The sequence below is a fragment of the Ursus arctos genome, unplaced genomic scaffold (genome assembly GCF_023065955.2).
Source record: "Ursus arctos isolate Adak ecotype North America unplaced genomic scaffold, UrsArc2.0 scaffold_6, whole genome shotgun sequence".
Lineage (NCBI taxonomy): Eukaryota > Metazoa > Chordata > Mammalia > Carnivora > Ursidae > Ursus > Ursus arctos.
In genome coordinates this window covers 66,856,016-66,873,139 of record NW_026623078.1, presented here as the reverse complement: position 1 = coordinate 66,873,139, position 17,124 = coordinate 66,856,016, and the positions used below count along the sequence as shown (strand labels likewise).

General features: G+C 42.7%; 1 protein-coding gene across 2 annotated transcripts in view; it reads left to right on the top strand.

Annotated features, from left to right (window-relative positions):
• SAMD12 (sterile alpha motif domain containing 12) overlaps nucleotides 1-17,124 on the top strand; it is a 368,350-nt gene that overhangs the window by 36,250 nt on the left and 314,976 nt on the right. For both annotated transcript variants that reach the window (XM_026495527.4, XM_057307811.1), the window contains exon 2: nucleotides 2,722-2,900. In XM_026495527.4, the coding sequence (XP_026351312.1) occupies nucleotides 2,722-2,900 (179 nt within the window). The remainder of the gene's footprint in view (nucleotides 1-2,721; nucleotides 2,901-17,124) is intronic.

Here is a 17,124-nt window from a genome sequence, read left to right as displayed (position 1 = left end):
AGATGAGAACTAGAAGCTTGTAACTCTAGGTGCCATGAGGGGACCCAGGCTTAGGACATACATAGGTGATGTTCTGGATAGCAAAATGGAGAGATGAAGGAAGAAAAATCAGAATCCTCGATGACCCTATTGAGCTGGTAAATCCACAAACACTGAACTTTTACCATTATTGGACTTCCTGTTCTGAAAGCTAATAATTTTCCTTACTGTTTAATCTATTTTGGTTTTGCTCATCCAAAACTTGAAATCATCCATGTCCTAAATGACGCTTGATCTTTGTGGTCCTCAGAAGATACCTGCATCACTTTTTGTGACTCTACGTCTTGAGTCTCATTTCCCTTGTCTGTGAAAGGAATGTAATTCATCTCACCGAGTTTTTATTAAAATCATTTGAGATCCAGCACGAAGCCTAAGGGGGAGGCGTGAACTAATATATGTTGAATGTCTACTGTGCACTATGAAATAGGCTGGTTCTTGGCTCTAGGAAGCTTAGCTAGAAGAGAAATTCACAGATGATTTTCATATTGAAGGATATAAATAAAACCACATGCACATGGACCTTTGTACAAGTAGCTTAAGATCATTCAGTATTTGGTTACTTACTGTTCTAGGCACAATGATCCAACATGGGGTGGGGCAGTGGATGAGGAAGGGGATTAAGGAAAGGCCTATCTGAAGAAGTGTTCTTTAAGCCAAAACCTGACAGATGAGTAGGAGTTAGGTGAGGAATGGGGAGAACATTTTAGGCAAAGAAACATGATGTATAAAAACCTGGAAGTGTGAAAGAACTTGATGTGTTCAAGAAGTAGGAAGTGTGAAAAGGAAGTGTGTGGTCAGAGTAGAGTGAATGCGGGATATGTGGGGGATGAAGTTGGAAAGGTGGAAAAGGGACAAATAATTCAGGGCCTTGTTGGCCATACTACAGCTTGTTGAACGATGTAAGTGTAAAATGAAGCCATTAGAAAGTTCTAAGGCGAAGGGTCTCATGATCTGACCTGTATGTTTTTTTAAAGATGGGGTTTCGGGGGCTCAAGCGAGGAAGAGCAGTTGGGCTAGTCAGCCATGTGGATGAGACGTGGGTGGCTCAGACCAGGGTGAGGGCAGTGCAGATGGAACCACGTGGAGGGATTGGAGCAGCACTGTGGGCGTAAAGCTTACTGGACCTGGCGAGGGATGGAAAGGCTGTGGTGAATCGTGGAGAGAGCCCTGCCAAGGATGACTCTTTGGTTTCTGTGTAACTGGAGAGGACTGGAAAAGACATTTTTGGAGGGAGTGGTAGAAAAGCCAAGAATCAGTTTTGAACATGTTAAATTTGAGGTATTGTTGATACACTGGAATTGGGATCTTGAGTTCCAAGTTTCACTTACGTCTGAAGCTCCTAACGGATCTGTCTGGGCTGCAGTTAACATTTGGGTGTCAACGGCAGGTTGATGCCATTGGAGTGTGGGAATGGATGGTTCCTGTTAAGGAGAGCATGGAGAGTGGGGAGGGAGCCCCTGCTTCGCTTCTGGGAAGCCTACCCTCATCTCTTGGGTGTCACATACTCTCTCGGAAGCCAGGTAGGAGGAAACCCTGACCTGAATGGGGTGCCGAGTAAGGGAAGAATTGTAGAATCGCAGCAGTTGGCTAAAAGGGAAGAATGCTGAGAAAGGGGGGGGTACCAAAGATATTGAGTGAAAGGTTATCAGTGAGGTAGAGTCCTAAGGGGGATGGAGGGAGGGAAGGTTCTTGCCCTGAGGCCAAAAGGATCAAGTACATTAAATTTGAAGGGGTGGGGTCCCAGGGAGGTGAGATAATTTACTGCACGTGTGTGTGTGTGTGTGTGTGTGTGTGTGTGTGACCGACCCAGCTCCACACGCCCCTGGTGATTCATGGAGGTCATCAGGGGGGAACTGTATGGTTCCCATAACATTCATTGCTATTTCTTTGAGGATCCTAGGTACATTGGAGGGGCTCAGTAAGTATTTGTTAAATGAATAAACATGCTCAGAAAGTTGGCTATAGATTTTATTTGTGGGGGTATCCACGTTAGAGCATATGGAGAGGGTAAGACAAGAAAAGTCAGAAGTCTCTAGGCTTAGCTCCCCGGAATCCTCCACTTCGGTCTTTCCTTCTCTTTCATGTAGTAATAACTCGTTCAAAATGACTTGTCCTTTTGTCTTTTTTCTGCCTCTTCTTTTGGACTGTAACATCTTTGAAGGGAACTTCATGTTTCCCATGTTTCCAGGATCTAATCCAGGAATAGCACATAGTAAGTGCTCAGCAAATAGTTGTGCAGTGAACACAAGAGGGTGCACTGGAGCGGATGCTTGAATAGAGTCCGGGGGAGGGGGGCGGGTGGTGGAAGGCCTGCTCCTCCAGATGGAGGCAGAGACGAGAAGCTAAACTGCAGGGGTTGAACGAGTCTCGTGTGTGGGAGGCAGTAACGAAGTTGTCTGATCCAGTATTCTCATCTGTGACGGGGGATTAGTAACTTGCTCAAGGTCAAACAACGTGGAAGTGATGGTTTCTGGGTTTGAACTGAAGTCTTTCTGACTGAAGAGCCCAGGGTGCCCCCCACGCCACGCTCCCTTCTTCCCAGAGGATTTCCCATAGTTATAACGCTGCCTCTGAACTTGCTGCTGCCTTGTTTCTTCCCGCTTAGGTCAGATGAAATACTGCCTGTCGTGGGCACCTTCTTTGTCGGACTTGTTTGGAGTTAAATTTTTCCCTCTCTCCTAGCTCTCCACTGTGGCTTGAATCCACGGGGTATTGATCACTCTGCCCGGGCGGAAGGCATCAAGCTGCAGATTGAAGGGGAAGGTGTTGAATCTCAATCCATTAAAAACAAAAATTTTCAGAAGGTGCTTGACCAAAAAGGAACCCCCAAGCGACTACCAGCAGAAGCTGAGACGGCTAAGGTAGGTCATAATCCACTAAATTACAGAGATTCTGAGGTTATAGCTTCAATATTTTGTGGTCCAGCCACAGAGAACTGAGGGAGCTTTTTCACTACTCACTGTTGTATCTTCAGTTAAATGAACACTGACTGCTGCTTGGTTCTAGGCAACAATAAATGAAAATGTTGACTGCATCCCTTTTGGAATGAAACTTAAACACATTTGGGAGCCATGTCCTGTCAGTGAGGCTGAGTGTGGTGTAGAATGGGCTATCAAGAAGAATGCATTGGACTTAAAGGTGAAAGATTTGTTTGCCAGGCTCAGATTTATGGTTTTATGACATTAGGCATGTCATGTGACTCTCCAGGCCTCAGATTCTTCTTCTATGGAGATCATAAAAACTCCCTCCCTTCACCATTGGGCTGAGGAGATGAAATACCATCATGCACTGGAAGGATTTTGTAAAGGCCCAGTGCCACATGTATGAGGGACTTTTGCTGACACACACAGTTAATCACTGGTGTTTTTATTAAATATATGCCCGTGATGCAGGTACTGTTTCCAAGACTCTTCATGTATGGCCTAGTGTGTCCCTGTAACAATTCTGTGAAGTAGACAATCATAAACAGGACTCGAATCAGTGAAAGAGATGACCATTTCTGTTTTGTTTTTGGATACTTAGTTCTTTTTAGTCTTGGATGTAGGCACATAACACACCAATAAGATGGGACGGGGCAGGGTAGATGATTCTTTAGTAAGGACCACGTGTTCTAAAGGTTTTCCTTAATGGGGGGCTCCTGGGTGGCTCAGTCGTTAAGTGTCTGCCTTTGACTTAGGGCGTGATCCCAGCGTTCTGGGATCGAGCCCCGCATCAGGCTCCTCTGCTGGGAGCCTGCTTCCTCTCCCACTCCCCCTGCTGTGTTCCCTCTCTCACTGGCTGTCTCTTTCTCTGTCAAATAAATAAATAAAATCTAATAAAATAAAAAAAAAATAAAGGTTTTCCATAATGGAACTGGCAGTAGATGGGTTTTTGTTGGAAATCAGTGAAGATGCCCATATTTGGGGCACAGTTGAAGATGTTCCTATGAGTTTGCCCCTTGGAAATTAAACTTTTTTTCATAGGGTATTTGGTTTCTCCCTTATGCGTTCTCTGCAAAGGAATTTCCTTTCAGATGTGTGTGTGAATGAATCTGTGCGAGCCTTGGAAAGCAAAAGTTACGATCACCCAAGAAAAACTTGAAGTTAGAAAGGTCACTTTACTGTCCTATAATAACCAACTCCCTCCACACTCCAAATGCCTTCCAAAATTAAATGTGAATTTCTCTGCTTTATCCACAATTTGGAATAATTACTATTGTTACTTCCTTTCTCGATGGTGGGTAATTAAAACTGATGACCTGAAGTGTATGCTTGTGCGTGTCGTAGAGCATGGGAAATGATTAGCCAGGATATCGCACATATTTTGCACTGAGTGTTTTAGTGGAGAGAAATTGCATCTCATAGGAAATTGGTTGATGGTTGAAGTTTGGTTTGTGAGCAGAGTTGGAAATAGGTGAACCCTGTTATATCCTGTTAGATTTAAACGTCCTCAATCTCTGATGCTACGTGGGCATCTTGAAAGAGCAAGGGGGAGAAAAAAGTATTAAGGATCTTTAACTAGGAAGATAAATAGCTTGAGTAGGATCTTTTCAAAAGGATGCAAGAAAAGCTGTTATTCGTCTGATTTTAATTCAATTTTAAACATTTTAAGATTATCTCTTATTTGAAAATAGACCAGTAATACAAAGCTTTATTTAAATCTGACATGGTGTGATTACTTGTGATGCGATGTGAATTATTTGGAATATGTGATACTGTAGTAATTTCTGAATTTCATGTTGGTAGCATTTTCCTTTGCCTCTAGGTCAGTTTATGGTTGCTTTGCTGAAAACGTACTTCTCTGAGAATGTAGTAGTCTGTAATGAGCCTTTCCTCGGGAGTAGAGCAGACCACGTATTAGAAACCAGACTCACTTGAATTATCCAGGTCATCGACAGTGGAAGAGGTTAAGGAAATTGAGTGTTTTCACATTGACATCATATTTAGGAGTGAACAGACCGAAAGCTTTAGTAGAGCTTAGACAAAGTATTTATTGCTTTTCTTCACAGAGGACCTGATGACAGTGGTGATTGCTGGGGGGCGATGGGGGGTGGGGTGCAGAATTAAAAGTAAGGACCAGAGTGTGATTACTGCAGACCTGCAGTCTTACCTACACGAACCTTCTTTGCCACGGTATGAACTTGTTACGTGCGTGTACAAACACACTTAAATGTTTTTGTTGCCTTAAGAGGGTTATGGAGTTGTGAGTTTTCTTTTTTCCTTGTAAGTGAAGTGAATCTCGGGTAACTTGACCTACTCTAAACTTAATTAAAAAAAAAAAAAATTCTGGCTAGAAATATATGCATTTAAAGCCACTCGGTAGTATAAATTGGTACAGTTTTTCTGGAGGACAGTCTGATAGTAGTTATTAAAATTTTAAATATGTGTAATTTTTGAGTCCATAATTCCCTCTCTAGAAATTTGTCCTAAGAAATAATCATCCAGATGTGCAAAAATGACTGCAGGACAATGATCACTCTGGTGTGGTTTGTAATATGAAAATGTTGGAAACAGCCCCTATGCCCATTCCTAGGATGCTGGCTAAAGGAACTACATCTGTTCATGCCATGGTTTAGAATTCTTCCTGTATGAGGGTAAAGGAGACCTATGTATTTATCTTCGTCTTCTCGGGCTCCTATAACAAAATACCACTGACTAGGTGGCTTATAAACAATAGAAATTTTTTTTCAGATTTTATTTATTTGATAGAAAATGAGGGAGCACAGGTAAGGGGAGCAGCAGAGGCAGAGGGAGAGGGAGAAGTAGACACCTTGCTGAGCAGGGAGCCTGATGAGGGGCTTATTTCCAGGACCCTGGGATCATGACCTGAGCCAAAGGCAGACGCTTAACTGATTAAGCCACCCAGGTCCCAGGTCCCCTAAACCATAGGAATGTATTTCTTACAGTTCTGGAGGCTGGGAAGTTCAAGATCAAAGTGCCACCAGATTTGGTCTGAAGAGGGCCCACCTCCTGTTCCTAGATGGCCATCCTGGCACTGTGTGACAGGTTGGAAAGGGACAAGGGTGCTCTCTGGAGCCTCCTTTAGAGCACTCATTGCATTCATGAGGGCTCCACTCTCATGACCTAAGCGCCCACAAAAGGCTCCACTAAGACCAGCACATTGGGGGTCAACCATGAATTTTAACAGAACATAGACACTGCTATAGATTGAATGTCTATGTGGGAACATTAGTGTGATAATATTTTAAAGCGAGGGAGAGGAGGAGAAAGGCACAGTGTATATAACATGTTCCCATTTGTGTAAAAAGGTCTTTTTCTGGAAAAAAAAAAAAAAAGAAAGGAGAGGTGGGGGGGGGGGGCATTGCTGATTCTGGAAAAGTTTATTCCACAATTGGAACAGCGATATCTGGAGTTGAGCTTTTGGGGAAAATGTTCTCTTCTGTTTTGAGGTTTTTTGTGGTTTTTTTTTTTTTTTAAAGATATGCATGTTTTTAAGTGTATTGACTTCAAATCCTTTTTCAGATTGCCCCATTAACTTGAATAGCTCAGCTGTGACTTTTTCTGTTTGAGTCAATATTCTGCCTTTTAAGGTGCTGTATTTCCTTCCACACCTTCTCATTGTTGCTAGTAGGTTATTTGCCAAGGCAGTGAGTTCTCTTGGAGACTCCTTGCCTTCACATGCCTTCTGTTGTGGAGACCATTTTGTAAGGTGCTTTTGTGTTTGCCTCTTTTTGAACTTTTTGGAATGTCACAGCTCTGACCAAGTGTTATGGTACAGTTCAGTTTGACTTTCTATCCCTTTGCTACTGATTATGCAAATCAAGTGCCCCCCCCCACCCCCTTCCCATATGCACTTTCCTGTTTGCAGGCTTCACACAGGGAACCTGGTTCCATTTCCCCATCATGCCTGTGGCCTCGCCACTTGGAGTCCAGCCATGAAACCAATCCCTCCCCATGTCACCTGTTCCAGATCCCCAGCAAGCATAGTGAGCTTAATGCCTCCTCTCTGCTGTGGTTTTCTGACACCTAAAGATTTCTTTTCTGTGATTTCAAGCTTGGCTTTATATCAACTTAAAAATGTACTTTCTAGTACCTCTACGTTTCTAGAGCCTGAGGAAGGGGGGATTGTAGCATGAGCTTTTAATATACCATCTTGACTCTGAAATTTGTATTGCTTTCATAATCTAAAAATATATATCTCTTTCCTCCCTCTCTTTCTCTCTCATCTCTATTCTTGGAAAAATTATCTTTTTTGCTTCTCTTAGAATGTGATTTTAGAGCCGTTGGCTCTAATCCTCAAAAGACTAGAACTCTAGTTCCAGAAAGAGGGGGTCTGTGCCAGGAGATGCCTGTAGCTCTTACAGACCAAAGAGAAACCAATGGAGAACCAAACTCCCTTTTAATTAAGCCTTATGATTGGGCAGCATTGAGTCTAGTTGGAAAAAAAAAAGTGGAGCCAACTGAAATGTGGATCTGCAAAAGATATTTATCAATGTAAATTCTAAATATTTCTGGACACTTGGGACTCAGAGTACACATGCAAGTTCAAGTTCAAGGTGAAAAAAAATACACACACACACACACACACCCTATGTTAACTGTTAACTTAGTTTTACAGTTGGATACAGAGCAAGAGATAAGAAGTAGAGCATTTTCATCTCCTAGGGAGGTGCAGAAATTGTAAAGGTACAGGGCCTCTGGGCCCCTCCCCCATAGAGGGGCGTGTACAACTACCACAGATGAGAACCAAAGTGGTCTTAACACAGAGGAGGCACAGCCTCTGTTTCCCATTGATTTATTTTTATTCTTTTTACCATTTCAGTCCTGGAGGCCCAAGGCCAACTCCCAGTCCTACAGACCACGTGTAGTTCCACAGAGCAGTTTCCAAGGAAATAGTCCTATGAGAGGCTGAGGTCCTTCCTGGACAGGCCCAGCCCTGAGGTTCATTAACCCTTTTCTCACAAGCAGTAGGGATGGGACAGCCAGAGAGTATGCACCAACAGAATAAAACTGGACCTGTGTTGGGAAATATGCAGCAGTAAGAATGGAAGCAGTGAAGTTGAAGAACCTCGAGCCAAGGTTTGAGCCAAGGTTTGGCAGCAGATGTCCTCAGGTGTGCTCAGCAGCAGTCTCCTTGGAGTCAAGATTCATGGTTTGGAAACAGGTTAGAACAGTATAGCAGAGCCAAGTTTATGGGCTGTGAGTGCTGCAGTGAAGAGCAAGGATCTATTTTCTACCTGCACTGTCCAAAATGGTAGCCACTAGGCATATGTGGCTACTTAAATTTATTAAAATTGAATACAGTAGATTCACTTCCCTGGTCCTACTGACCAAATTTCAAATGGTCAGCTGCCACATGTATCTAGGGACAACTATTTTGGATAGCACAGACCTTGAACATCACAGAAAGTTCTGTGGGACAGCAGTGCTCTGATCTATAGAAAACTACTGAAGTTCTCTGGGTTATAGGAATAAGACAAAAAAGTAGTACTAACATTCTCTCTGACTCTTGTCCTTGGGCCTTGGAGCATAGGTGCATCAGTCATAAGAAATTTTGAAATAGGGGTCTGTTTTGAAAATGATCCCAGATGCTCTGATGGTTGGGATTTCAGTTCCCATGACAACTACGGCTGTGGAATGAATCAGCCTATCAGCAGGCAGGATCCTGGCCATTCCCCATTGAAATTCTGGGATGTATGTTCACCAGTGGCCTAAACTTTTGCCTTCTAGACTTGATTTTCTAAGTGCTCACAAGGAAATGCTGCTCCCTTTGTGTTCTTATGCCTACAGGATAAGGGTTTCCTATAGTAAATCCTTTTTTTTTTTTTTTTTTTTTTTTTTTTTGGCCAACAGTGGTAATTCACTAGAACCTATAAAGTGGTAAGGCACAGTGATAATCAGGAGTCATGGTGGCTTTTTGAAGACAGTTTTTTGAATGTCCCTTGTATATGCTTGACTACCCAGTATTGTGTGTGTGTGGAGATGTGGTACTAGATCTTACAACCCTGAGATCATGACCTGAGCCAGCTGAAATCAGGAATTGGACACTTAATTGGACACTGAGCCACCCAGGGGCCGGCGTATATATTTTTTTAATGTATATCCCCATTTTGTAGCTAAGAAAACAAAGTGTTCAAATGACTTGTCAGAACTTAGTTTCTGGCTAACAACTAGAGGAAGTTGGCATTCAAATGTAAGTCGAATGACTGCAAACCCAGGGTTTTTTATTCCCTTGATGCTAAATGTACAAATGACTTATTTATTTGAAAAGAAAATAGAATCTGTTATACTGAGAATCTGGCCAACTAGGCAGAAGAAGAGGTTAAAAGACACTACATGTCATCTGTATTCCTCAGAGAGAAACACCAAAAATCTTGATCTCTGTTTTATATAAGACAGAAGCAATGCCAGCATCCAAAACAGTGAATAATTGGCTGCATTTGGCTTTGGGATGCATTCTGTGAATCTTTGGCAGCAGATAGCCTTTTCTCATTAGGCTAATATTAGATTTAGTTTGTATTTCTTTGGCACAGAGTTAAAGGAGCTGGCCTAGAACTTGGTGCTGAGGCAGGAAGAGGAGAAAGCCTGGTGCTTTGGATAAGCCACAGGCCGATAAATGAGAGTTGATTGGAGGTGGCTGGTGGACGTTTGTAACTATGAGCAGGAAGCATTCATCTAGGATTAAAACAGAAAACTAAAAGAATTTTGACTTGGGTTAAAAGGCGATGGGTGGATCGTACTTAACCTTGATCAAATTACATTGCTCAGCTGCCTCTGAGAAGGTCTATGGCAATTTGGGGATAGAATGATCTAATTCTTGGCTATCTGTATTTCTTGGCTCAGGGAGCAAGCATGTCTCCAAAAGCGGCCAATCCAATATAATGTTATCAATGATATGAAGGGACATAATGCATGGGAAACATGATGAGCACACACTTTAAGAATTGTCAGAAGGGTCAGAACAAGAGAGACAAGCCAGAATGACTTCATGCTGTGTGAGTTCCAGGGCCCCAACACATATATACTGGGCACTTGGAAAGATCTCAGGAAAAACTATAGCCAACCCTTATTTGAAGAGGTAAGCATTCATTACTGAAGTGTTGAGCTCTGGAAAGTGTAATAAGTAGGATGTATTTGAGCCATAGATTCATGGTATGCTCAACAAAGAAGGAACCTTAGGGAGCATCTCCCCACCCAATTTATAGGTAAGGGAACTGAGACTCTGAGCTTCTCCAAAATTTTGAGGCCAGTAGTGGCCCAGTCTAGCCTGAAACATAGTTCTAATCCATGGCCAGTGCTTTCCAGTCTAGTATGCTGACAAATTTATATGACACGAGTTTCAGAGCTGTTTGGTTAATGGTACTTTTCTGGTGTATTAAGACTATAGTGTGTGCCGTGTGAAGCCGCAAAATGAAAGGTGATGTTCAGGGAAGATAGAGCTCCTGACAGCAGGTGGATCAGAACCCAGTTACGGTTTCATTGACAGTTTTGACAGAGCAAAGACAGGCCTCTGGAGGAGAGGGCATTTGAGTTCTAGGGAGGGCTTGTCTGGAAGCACTCTGCCCAAATGCTTTTCCTTTCCATTTTGAAACTCTGAAGATCAATATCCAACCAAGGGAGCAGTTAGAGTCCATAACAGTCAGCATTGAGATACTTCAGAATACTGTGCCTCTACATAAAGCCAAATGTACATCTTGTACCTGAGAAAGAGACAAACGTAGGTGGGACTTAGGACAGCAGTGAGCCTCTTCTGTAATTGTGATGAAGATGCTAGTCCTTGATGAGTGAGATTGGAAAAGCGTAGACGTATCTAAGAGCCCTGGTCAACCCAGCTGAGTAAAGAACTCAAGAAGCAGGTAAAGCAGAGCCACACATTCAAATGTGAGAAAATGTAAGATGAACATCAGAGGGTAGTAGAAGAAAGCAGGGGTTAGCCTTTGCCTACACCCATAGCTAGAGGGCTGATGCTAGTTCCTAGGGAGGGGCATTATAGATTAACACACACATCTTCTCTGAGCCCGTACCCTCTCTCTCTACACATACACATGCTGAAATACCTTCTTTATAAAATGCATGTTTAGGAAGATTTTTAAGTAAATGTCTGCTTTCCTTGTTAGCCTATACTGTAGTTGTTCAACTATGAACATTTGAACTCAGGTGACCATTTAGAACAGGGGTTTGCAAACTTTATTATAAAGAGCCAGATGGTAAATGGCTCTGCGTGGGGTGGAGGGGAGGGGGTGTTGCTATCTCCACATGACTTTGAGTAAGTGGATGCATTTCGCTAAGTGGTGGACCTGTGGCTTAGATACACATCTGCATGTCCTCACTGCTCCATATCACCTTGGCTGTGCCTCAGCCGATAGGGGACACTAGATAGCTCAGCTTCTGTTGCTGCACACCCAATATTATAGCGAACTGTGGGGAGTGGGTGGGAGGTAGAAGGGGTACTTCAAATCATTTTAAAGAAACACTTTCTCTTCTCTGTAAACATATAAATGAGCATGGCGTATGTTCTGTTTGGATATAAAAATGTCAAAAGTTTATAGTTGGAAAGGAAAAAAAAATTGTAATAAGTAATCACTTAAAACTGCCCTGATATTACTCCCATGTTGAGAAAGATTTTGTAATAATTGAATTGGAAAAATGTATTCCACTATGTAAAAGAAACAAAATGCAAATGGCATAGGCACTTCTGTTGTATAGAGACGAATGAACGTGATATGCCGATGAGTATTCCATCTGTCCCAACTATCCATTCTGAAATCCATGCATGTCACATCTGCACTGCCATCCCATGGATCCACCTCACCATCTCTTCTTCCATGGACCACATCAGTAGCTTCTTAACTGGCTTCCATTTCACTCGTCCTCCTGCGATCATTCTCCACACAGCAGTATTGAATCAGAGGAAACCATGCATCTGCTAGGCATCCTTAATAGTTTTCATAGCACTTAATGAATCTAAATCTTTACTTTATCGTGAGTGATAAGACCCTAAGACTTTTGGGCCACACTTGCCTTCTCAACTTCACTACATAGTGGGCTCCCTTCTGGTTGTCTAAGCTCCAGACATACTTGTCTTTGTTTCTTGAATATACCAAGGTCATTCTGTCTTGAGAGCATTGGTACTTGCCATCCCTTCCACCTTTCCCCCCCGCTTGATCATTGCACAGCTGATTCCTTGTCATTTAGGTCCTAGCTCAAATGTGCCTCTAGAAAAGCCTGACCACCCTAACTGAATTAGTCCCCTAGGCACATTCTGACGTCACGGTTTTTCCTTCATAGAACTTCTTCCTGTCTGAAATCTGTTGATTTTCTGTGTTTCCAGTAAAATTGAACCTCCTTGAGAGCAGTCATCTTGTCTGTCTTCTTCACTGTTATAACATCATCACCAGGTACAGTGTCCAGAACATAATAAAGAACATTTTTGGTGAATGAATCAGTTGATGTGAGAAAGAAGTCTCTTGCCGCTGAGTCTTCCTCTCTTTTGCCCTGTAGTTTTATTATCTGTACCTTCTCTACAAGTGAGCAGAAAGATAAATCTTGCTGCTTCCTGTAATGGTGGACCAGGTCAGGAGAATACTTTTCTGAATGGTGAGTGCAAGTGAGACATCCTACACAGGGCGAGCAAGGAATACTTCCATAGCCAATCTATTATCCTTCATCCTCACAAAGTCTAGATTGTCCCTATGCCAGGGCAAATAGCTGTTTTGCAGTCTATGGCAAGCATTCCAAACTTAAAGACTCTCCAACCTCCGTGTCAGGACCCAGTGATCTCTGCTACCTCCAGGGTTGGCCAAGATTTCAGATGGCAAGTTTCCTTCACCCCCCATCTGTAGCTCTCTGCAGGGTCCTCATTGTAAGATCACCTGACTCCCCTGATTGCTACCCCATTTCCCTGAAGTCAAACTTGAAGGAAATGGAAAGCAACAGCTTCTCCTTAAATGATTAAGAACTTCTGACTTAAATTGAAAATCAGACCACCAGGTACCAATCAATACCTAAAACATTATTCCCAGTTCTTTATGAATCAGAAATAGCTTTCAAATGTTGCTTTCGCAGGTAACCTTAGATCTATACTATCACAGTCGGCTTGGGTTGCTGTAATGAAATACTATAGACTTGGTAGCTCAAACAATAGACTTATGCCTCTCACAGTTCTGGAGGCTGAGCAGTCCCAAGATCAAGGTACCAGCTAATTAACTCCTGGTGAGAGCCTTCTACCTGTCTTGCAGATGGGTAACCTTCTGGCTGTGGTTTCACATGGTAGGGAGAGAGTGAGCTCTTGTGTTTCTTCCTCTTCCTGAAAGGACATTAATTCTATGGAGCCCCACCCTCACGATCTCACCCAAAACTATCTCCTAAAGGCCCCCATTACCAAATGCCATTACACTGAAGGTTAGGGCTTCAAGTTAGGAATTTGGGAGGGGACACAAGCATTTGGTCCATAACATACCAAACGTGAATTTTGGCCAGAAGCCAAATAGCTGAGTGTTAAATCATGGTTTAGCTGAAGTTGAATTTCACCATCATAGAATGAATGTCTGGCATACAAGAATAAACCTGAAATATTAATAAGAATGTCTATTTATTACAACTTAAAAATTATACCAAGGAGATTTTGTTTAAAATTGGCATTGTAATGCAGTGGTAATAACTTCTCTGAGCTGTCAGCTCTTGTGGTTTTTACATCGCACATCTATGATGCTGAAAATGTGCTCTCTTTCAGCTGAGGTTAGTAATGGAGCAACCTACATTTTTGTCCAACTCTGTCACTTACAGGGTCATGCTAATGGTGATATTGCACCCCCACCTTCCCCCCACCCCCAGTCATTAAGTTTTCTCCTCCAACAATGACTACTGAAGACTTCTACTCTTGGGCTTGCCATCGTGGTTGAATGTCATGAGGCAACTTCATTGAAACAATCCCATAAACTAAAGTTTTAGTTCTTTTAGTATTTGAAAAAGTTGCTTTAAAAAAAAAAATCTCAAAATGAAGCTCAATTTTGTTGCTATCCCTTGTGGTTTTCCTTTTTTAAAGCAGTGTTTTCACAGTACGCATTGTAAAACACGATTCTCAACTCAGATCCTGTTGTTCATCTAATGGCCCCATTTTCCTCAAAAGCCAGCGTCCTGTAGATGCCCTCCCGGGCCCTGCGTGACCTGTCCTGTGGCAAGTCACTCACGTCATCTGCAGCTACACTCTTGCTCGCTTAGGCGGCTTCTAGATTAAGCCAGGCGTCTCCCAGCTCAGAGCCTTGTACTGGCTGGTCCCCTCCACCCGCAGTTCCTTTCCTCGGGATGCGCACGCTCTGCTGCTCCATCGCTTTTCCTTTCCATCGCTGCTTCACCTTCTCCGTGAGGTTGACATGGGCTCTTCTGTTATAGTGACCCCTTCCCCAGTGCTCCTGATCCCCTCCCCAGCTCCAGTGTACTCATCACTTGCTAGAACAATGTATCGCTTCCGTATTCTGAGCATGTTTATCTTACAACTTCATCCACCAGAGTGTAAACTCTGAGGGCCGGGACCTGTTTTGTTCAGCGATAGATCCCTATGACTTAGAGCCATGCCTCGTGTGTGTCCTAGGGGTGCAGCTATTTTTTTTGTTTATGTGAATTTTTTAATCACATATGAAGTATACATTTATCACTTGGCTGATAAACTTTATATCTTGTATGAAGCAAACCAGGAGAATCTTACTCTAAGTTACATGCCTTGTTTTACTGGAAAGGGAATTTTCTCATAGCAACCATAAACCTGAAATACACCCCATTGTTATTTTTTTTAAAGATTTTATTTATTTATTTGACAGAGCACACAAGCAGGGGAGCGGCAGGCAGAGGGAGAAGCAGGCTCCCCGCTGAGCAGGGAGCCCAAAGTGGGGCTCAGTCCCAGGACCCTGGGATCATGGCCTGAGCCGAAGGCAGACATTTCACCTACTGAGCCACCCAGGCACCCCACACCCCTACTTATGTTACTCGTGATGCTATGGTGATCAGATATGTAAATAACTTGTATGATCAAATGATCATTAATTGCACACAAGTTTGGGGCTGCCAGAAACACACTTGAAATGGCATTCGGCTACTTGGTTTGCCAAGAACCAAGGTCAAAGCCAAATCCTAATAGCAGATTTTTGGCCAAATGCCACAACCAAAGCCGGACTCTGGCATCTCCTCGTTCTTAATATAATTGTTCACATGTCTACCTTACATACTATGTAACCTGTTTTTTGAGGGGAGATCTGATACTAGCCTTCTCTCATGTTCTAGTAAATAGACAAGGGTTAACCCTACAAAGGCCCAGAAAATAGTAACTACTGGAAGTTGGTCAGTACAGGCCAGAAGAGAGGAAGACATCAAAACTTGGATTTGTTACATGTAGGCATTTTTATAGAGAATATGTGACTTTACTATTTTGATTTATCTTCAAATTACATAGTAAAACCCAGAGGCTCTGGGGCCTTGGTCTGATCCCTGCCCTGCTACTTAATAGCTGTACCACCTGGGGCTAACTTCTTGACCTCCTTTTGGCTTCAGTGTCTTCATCTATCCAGTAGGGATTATCCTCGTCTTTACCTCACTATGTGGTGGTTAGAATCACTGCAGTTTATACATACAGTGCTTAAAACAGCTCCTGGCATATTGTAAGCATGATGTAAGTTTGCTACTATTGTTATTCTTATTATCGTTATCCTCAAAATATTTTGGCCAGATGGATTAGAGAATATACTTTTTTTTTTAAGATTTTATTTATTTATTTGACAGAGATAGAGACAGCCAGCGAGAGAGGGAACACAAGCAGGGGGAGTGGGAGAGGAAGAGCAGGCTCCCAGCAGAGGAGCCTGATGTGGGGCTCGATCCCATAATGCCGGGATTACGCCCTGAGCCGAAGGCAGGCGCTTAACAGCTGTGCCACCCAGGTGCCCCCCCCCCTTTTTTTTTTAAGCAGTGGGTTTCGAATTGGGTGCCTACAGCCATATTGGGTTTATCAGCAAGTTTTGTTTGCCCACACAAAGTTCACTGATTCAACAGTGGAAAAACCCAGAAATTCTTAATTTAAAAGCTCCAGATTTCCCACATCAACTTAAAAAACCTGGAAATGATAAGCCTAAATTTATACCAGCTGCAGCTGTCACCAGTTGCCCCTTTTAGTTTGGTTCTGTCCGTGCCTGGCCCGCTTTACTCCTTGTGTTTCCAGCTAGGCTCCTACAGGCCATTTAGTTTGTGACCCTTGGCAAACAGGACCCTGACATAGTATAAAAGGTATAGTTAACCTTCTCTTATTCCATGAGAATGGCTCCTGTATCCTTAAAACATGTGCATGTCATTCTATATGCAAAGTATCTATTAGACCCCTTTTTTGGTGATACTATATTGAGCAAGACAGAAGTGGAAACTGGATCTCAAACATGTACTGTGATGCAAATTCTAATATATATTTGGAAGGAAACCAACTGAGGTCTGAGAAACTGTTAAAAATGTTAAAAATACAGCCGTGCCAAAAGAAGCAAGAACACTTCGTGGAACTGGGTCAGCTTGTGCAAAGACCCTCAAGTACAGAAGACTATATCCTGCTTAGAAAAGAAGACCAATGTGGCAAGTTTACAAATGGCTCAAGAGGATACTGGAGGAGAGATCGTGTGGTTTTGTCTGAATTTTATACTTAGTTCAATGGAAATCGTTGAAGGGCTTTAGATAGGGGAGGGACTTAAAAAGAGAAGACTTGAGCTGCTCTTCAGGGAGTTGATTAGAAGCAAGCAAGAATAGAAATGGGGAGGCTGGGAAGTGACTATTGGAGTTTATGGTGTTGAGAGATGGTGGTGTGTTGGTCCAGGGTGGAGTCAGTAGAAATGGGGAGAAGTAAGCAAATTTAAGTTCATTTTGAAGATAGAATTGGGGAGACATGATTAGGTATAACCCATGAGGCAAAGGGAGGAACCAAGGGTGACTCCTATGTTACTGGTTGGAGCAGTTAACTAGGTATTGGTGTTATTTAATAAGATAGGTAAATTGGCAAGGGAGGGTGTTTAAAGGGGAAGCTTTGGGTGGGGGGGCGGGAATCAGAGGTTTCATTTTGACCATGTTACTTTTAAAATTTGAGTTACGTACAGGAGAAGATATCAACTAGGTTGTTAGACTT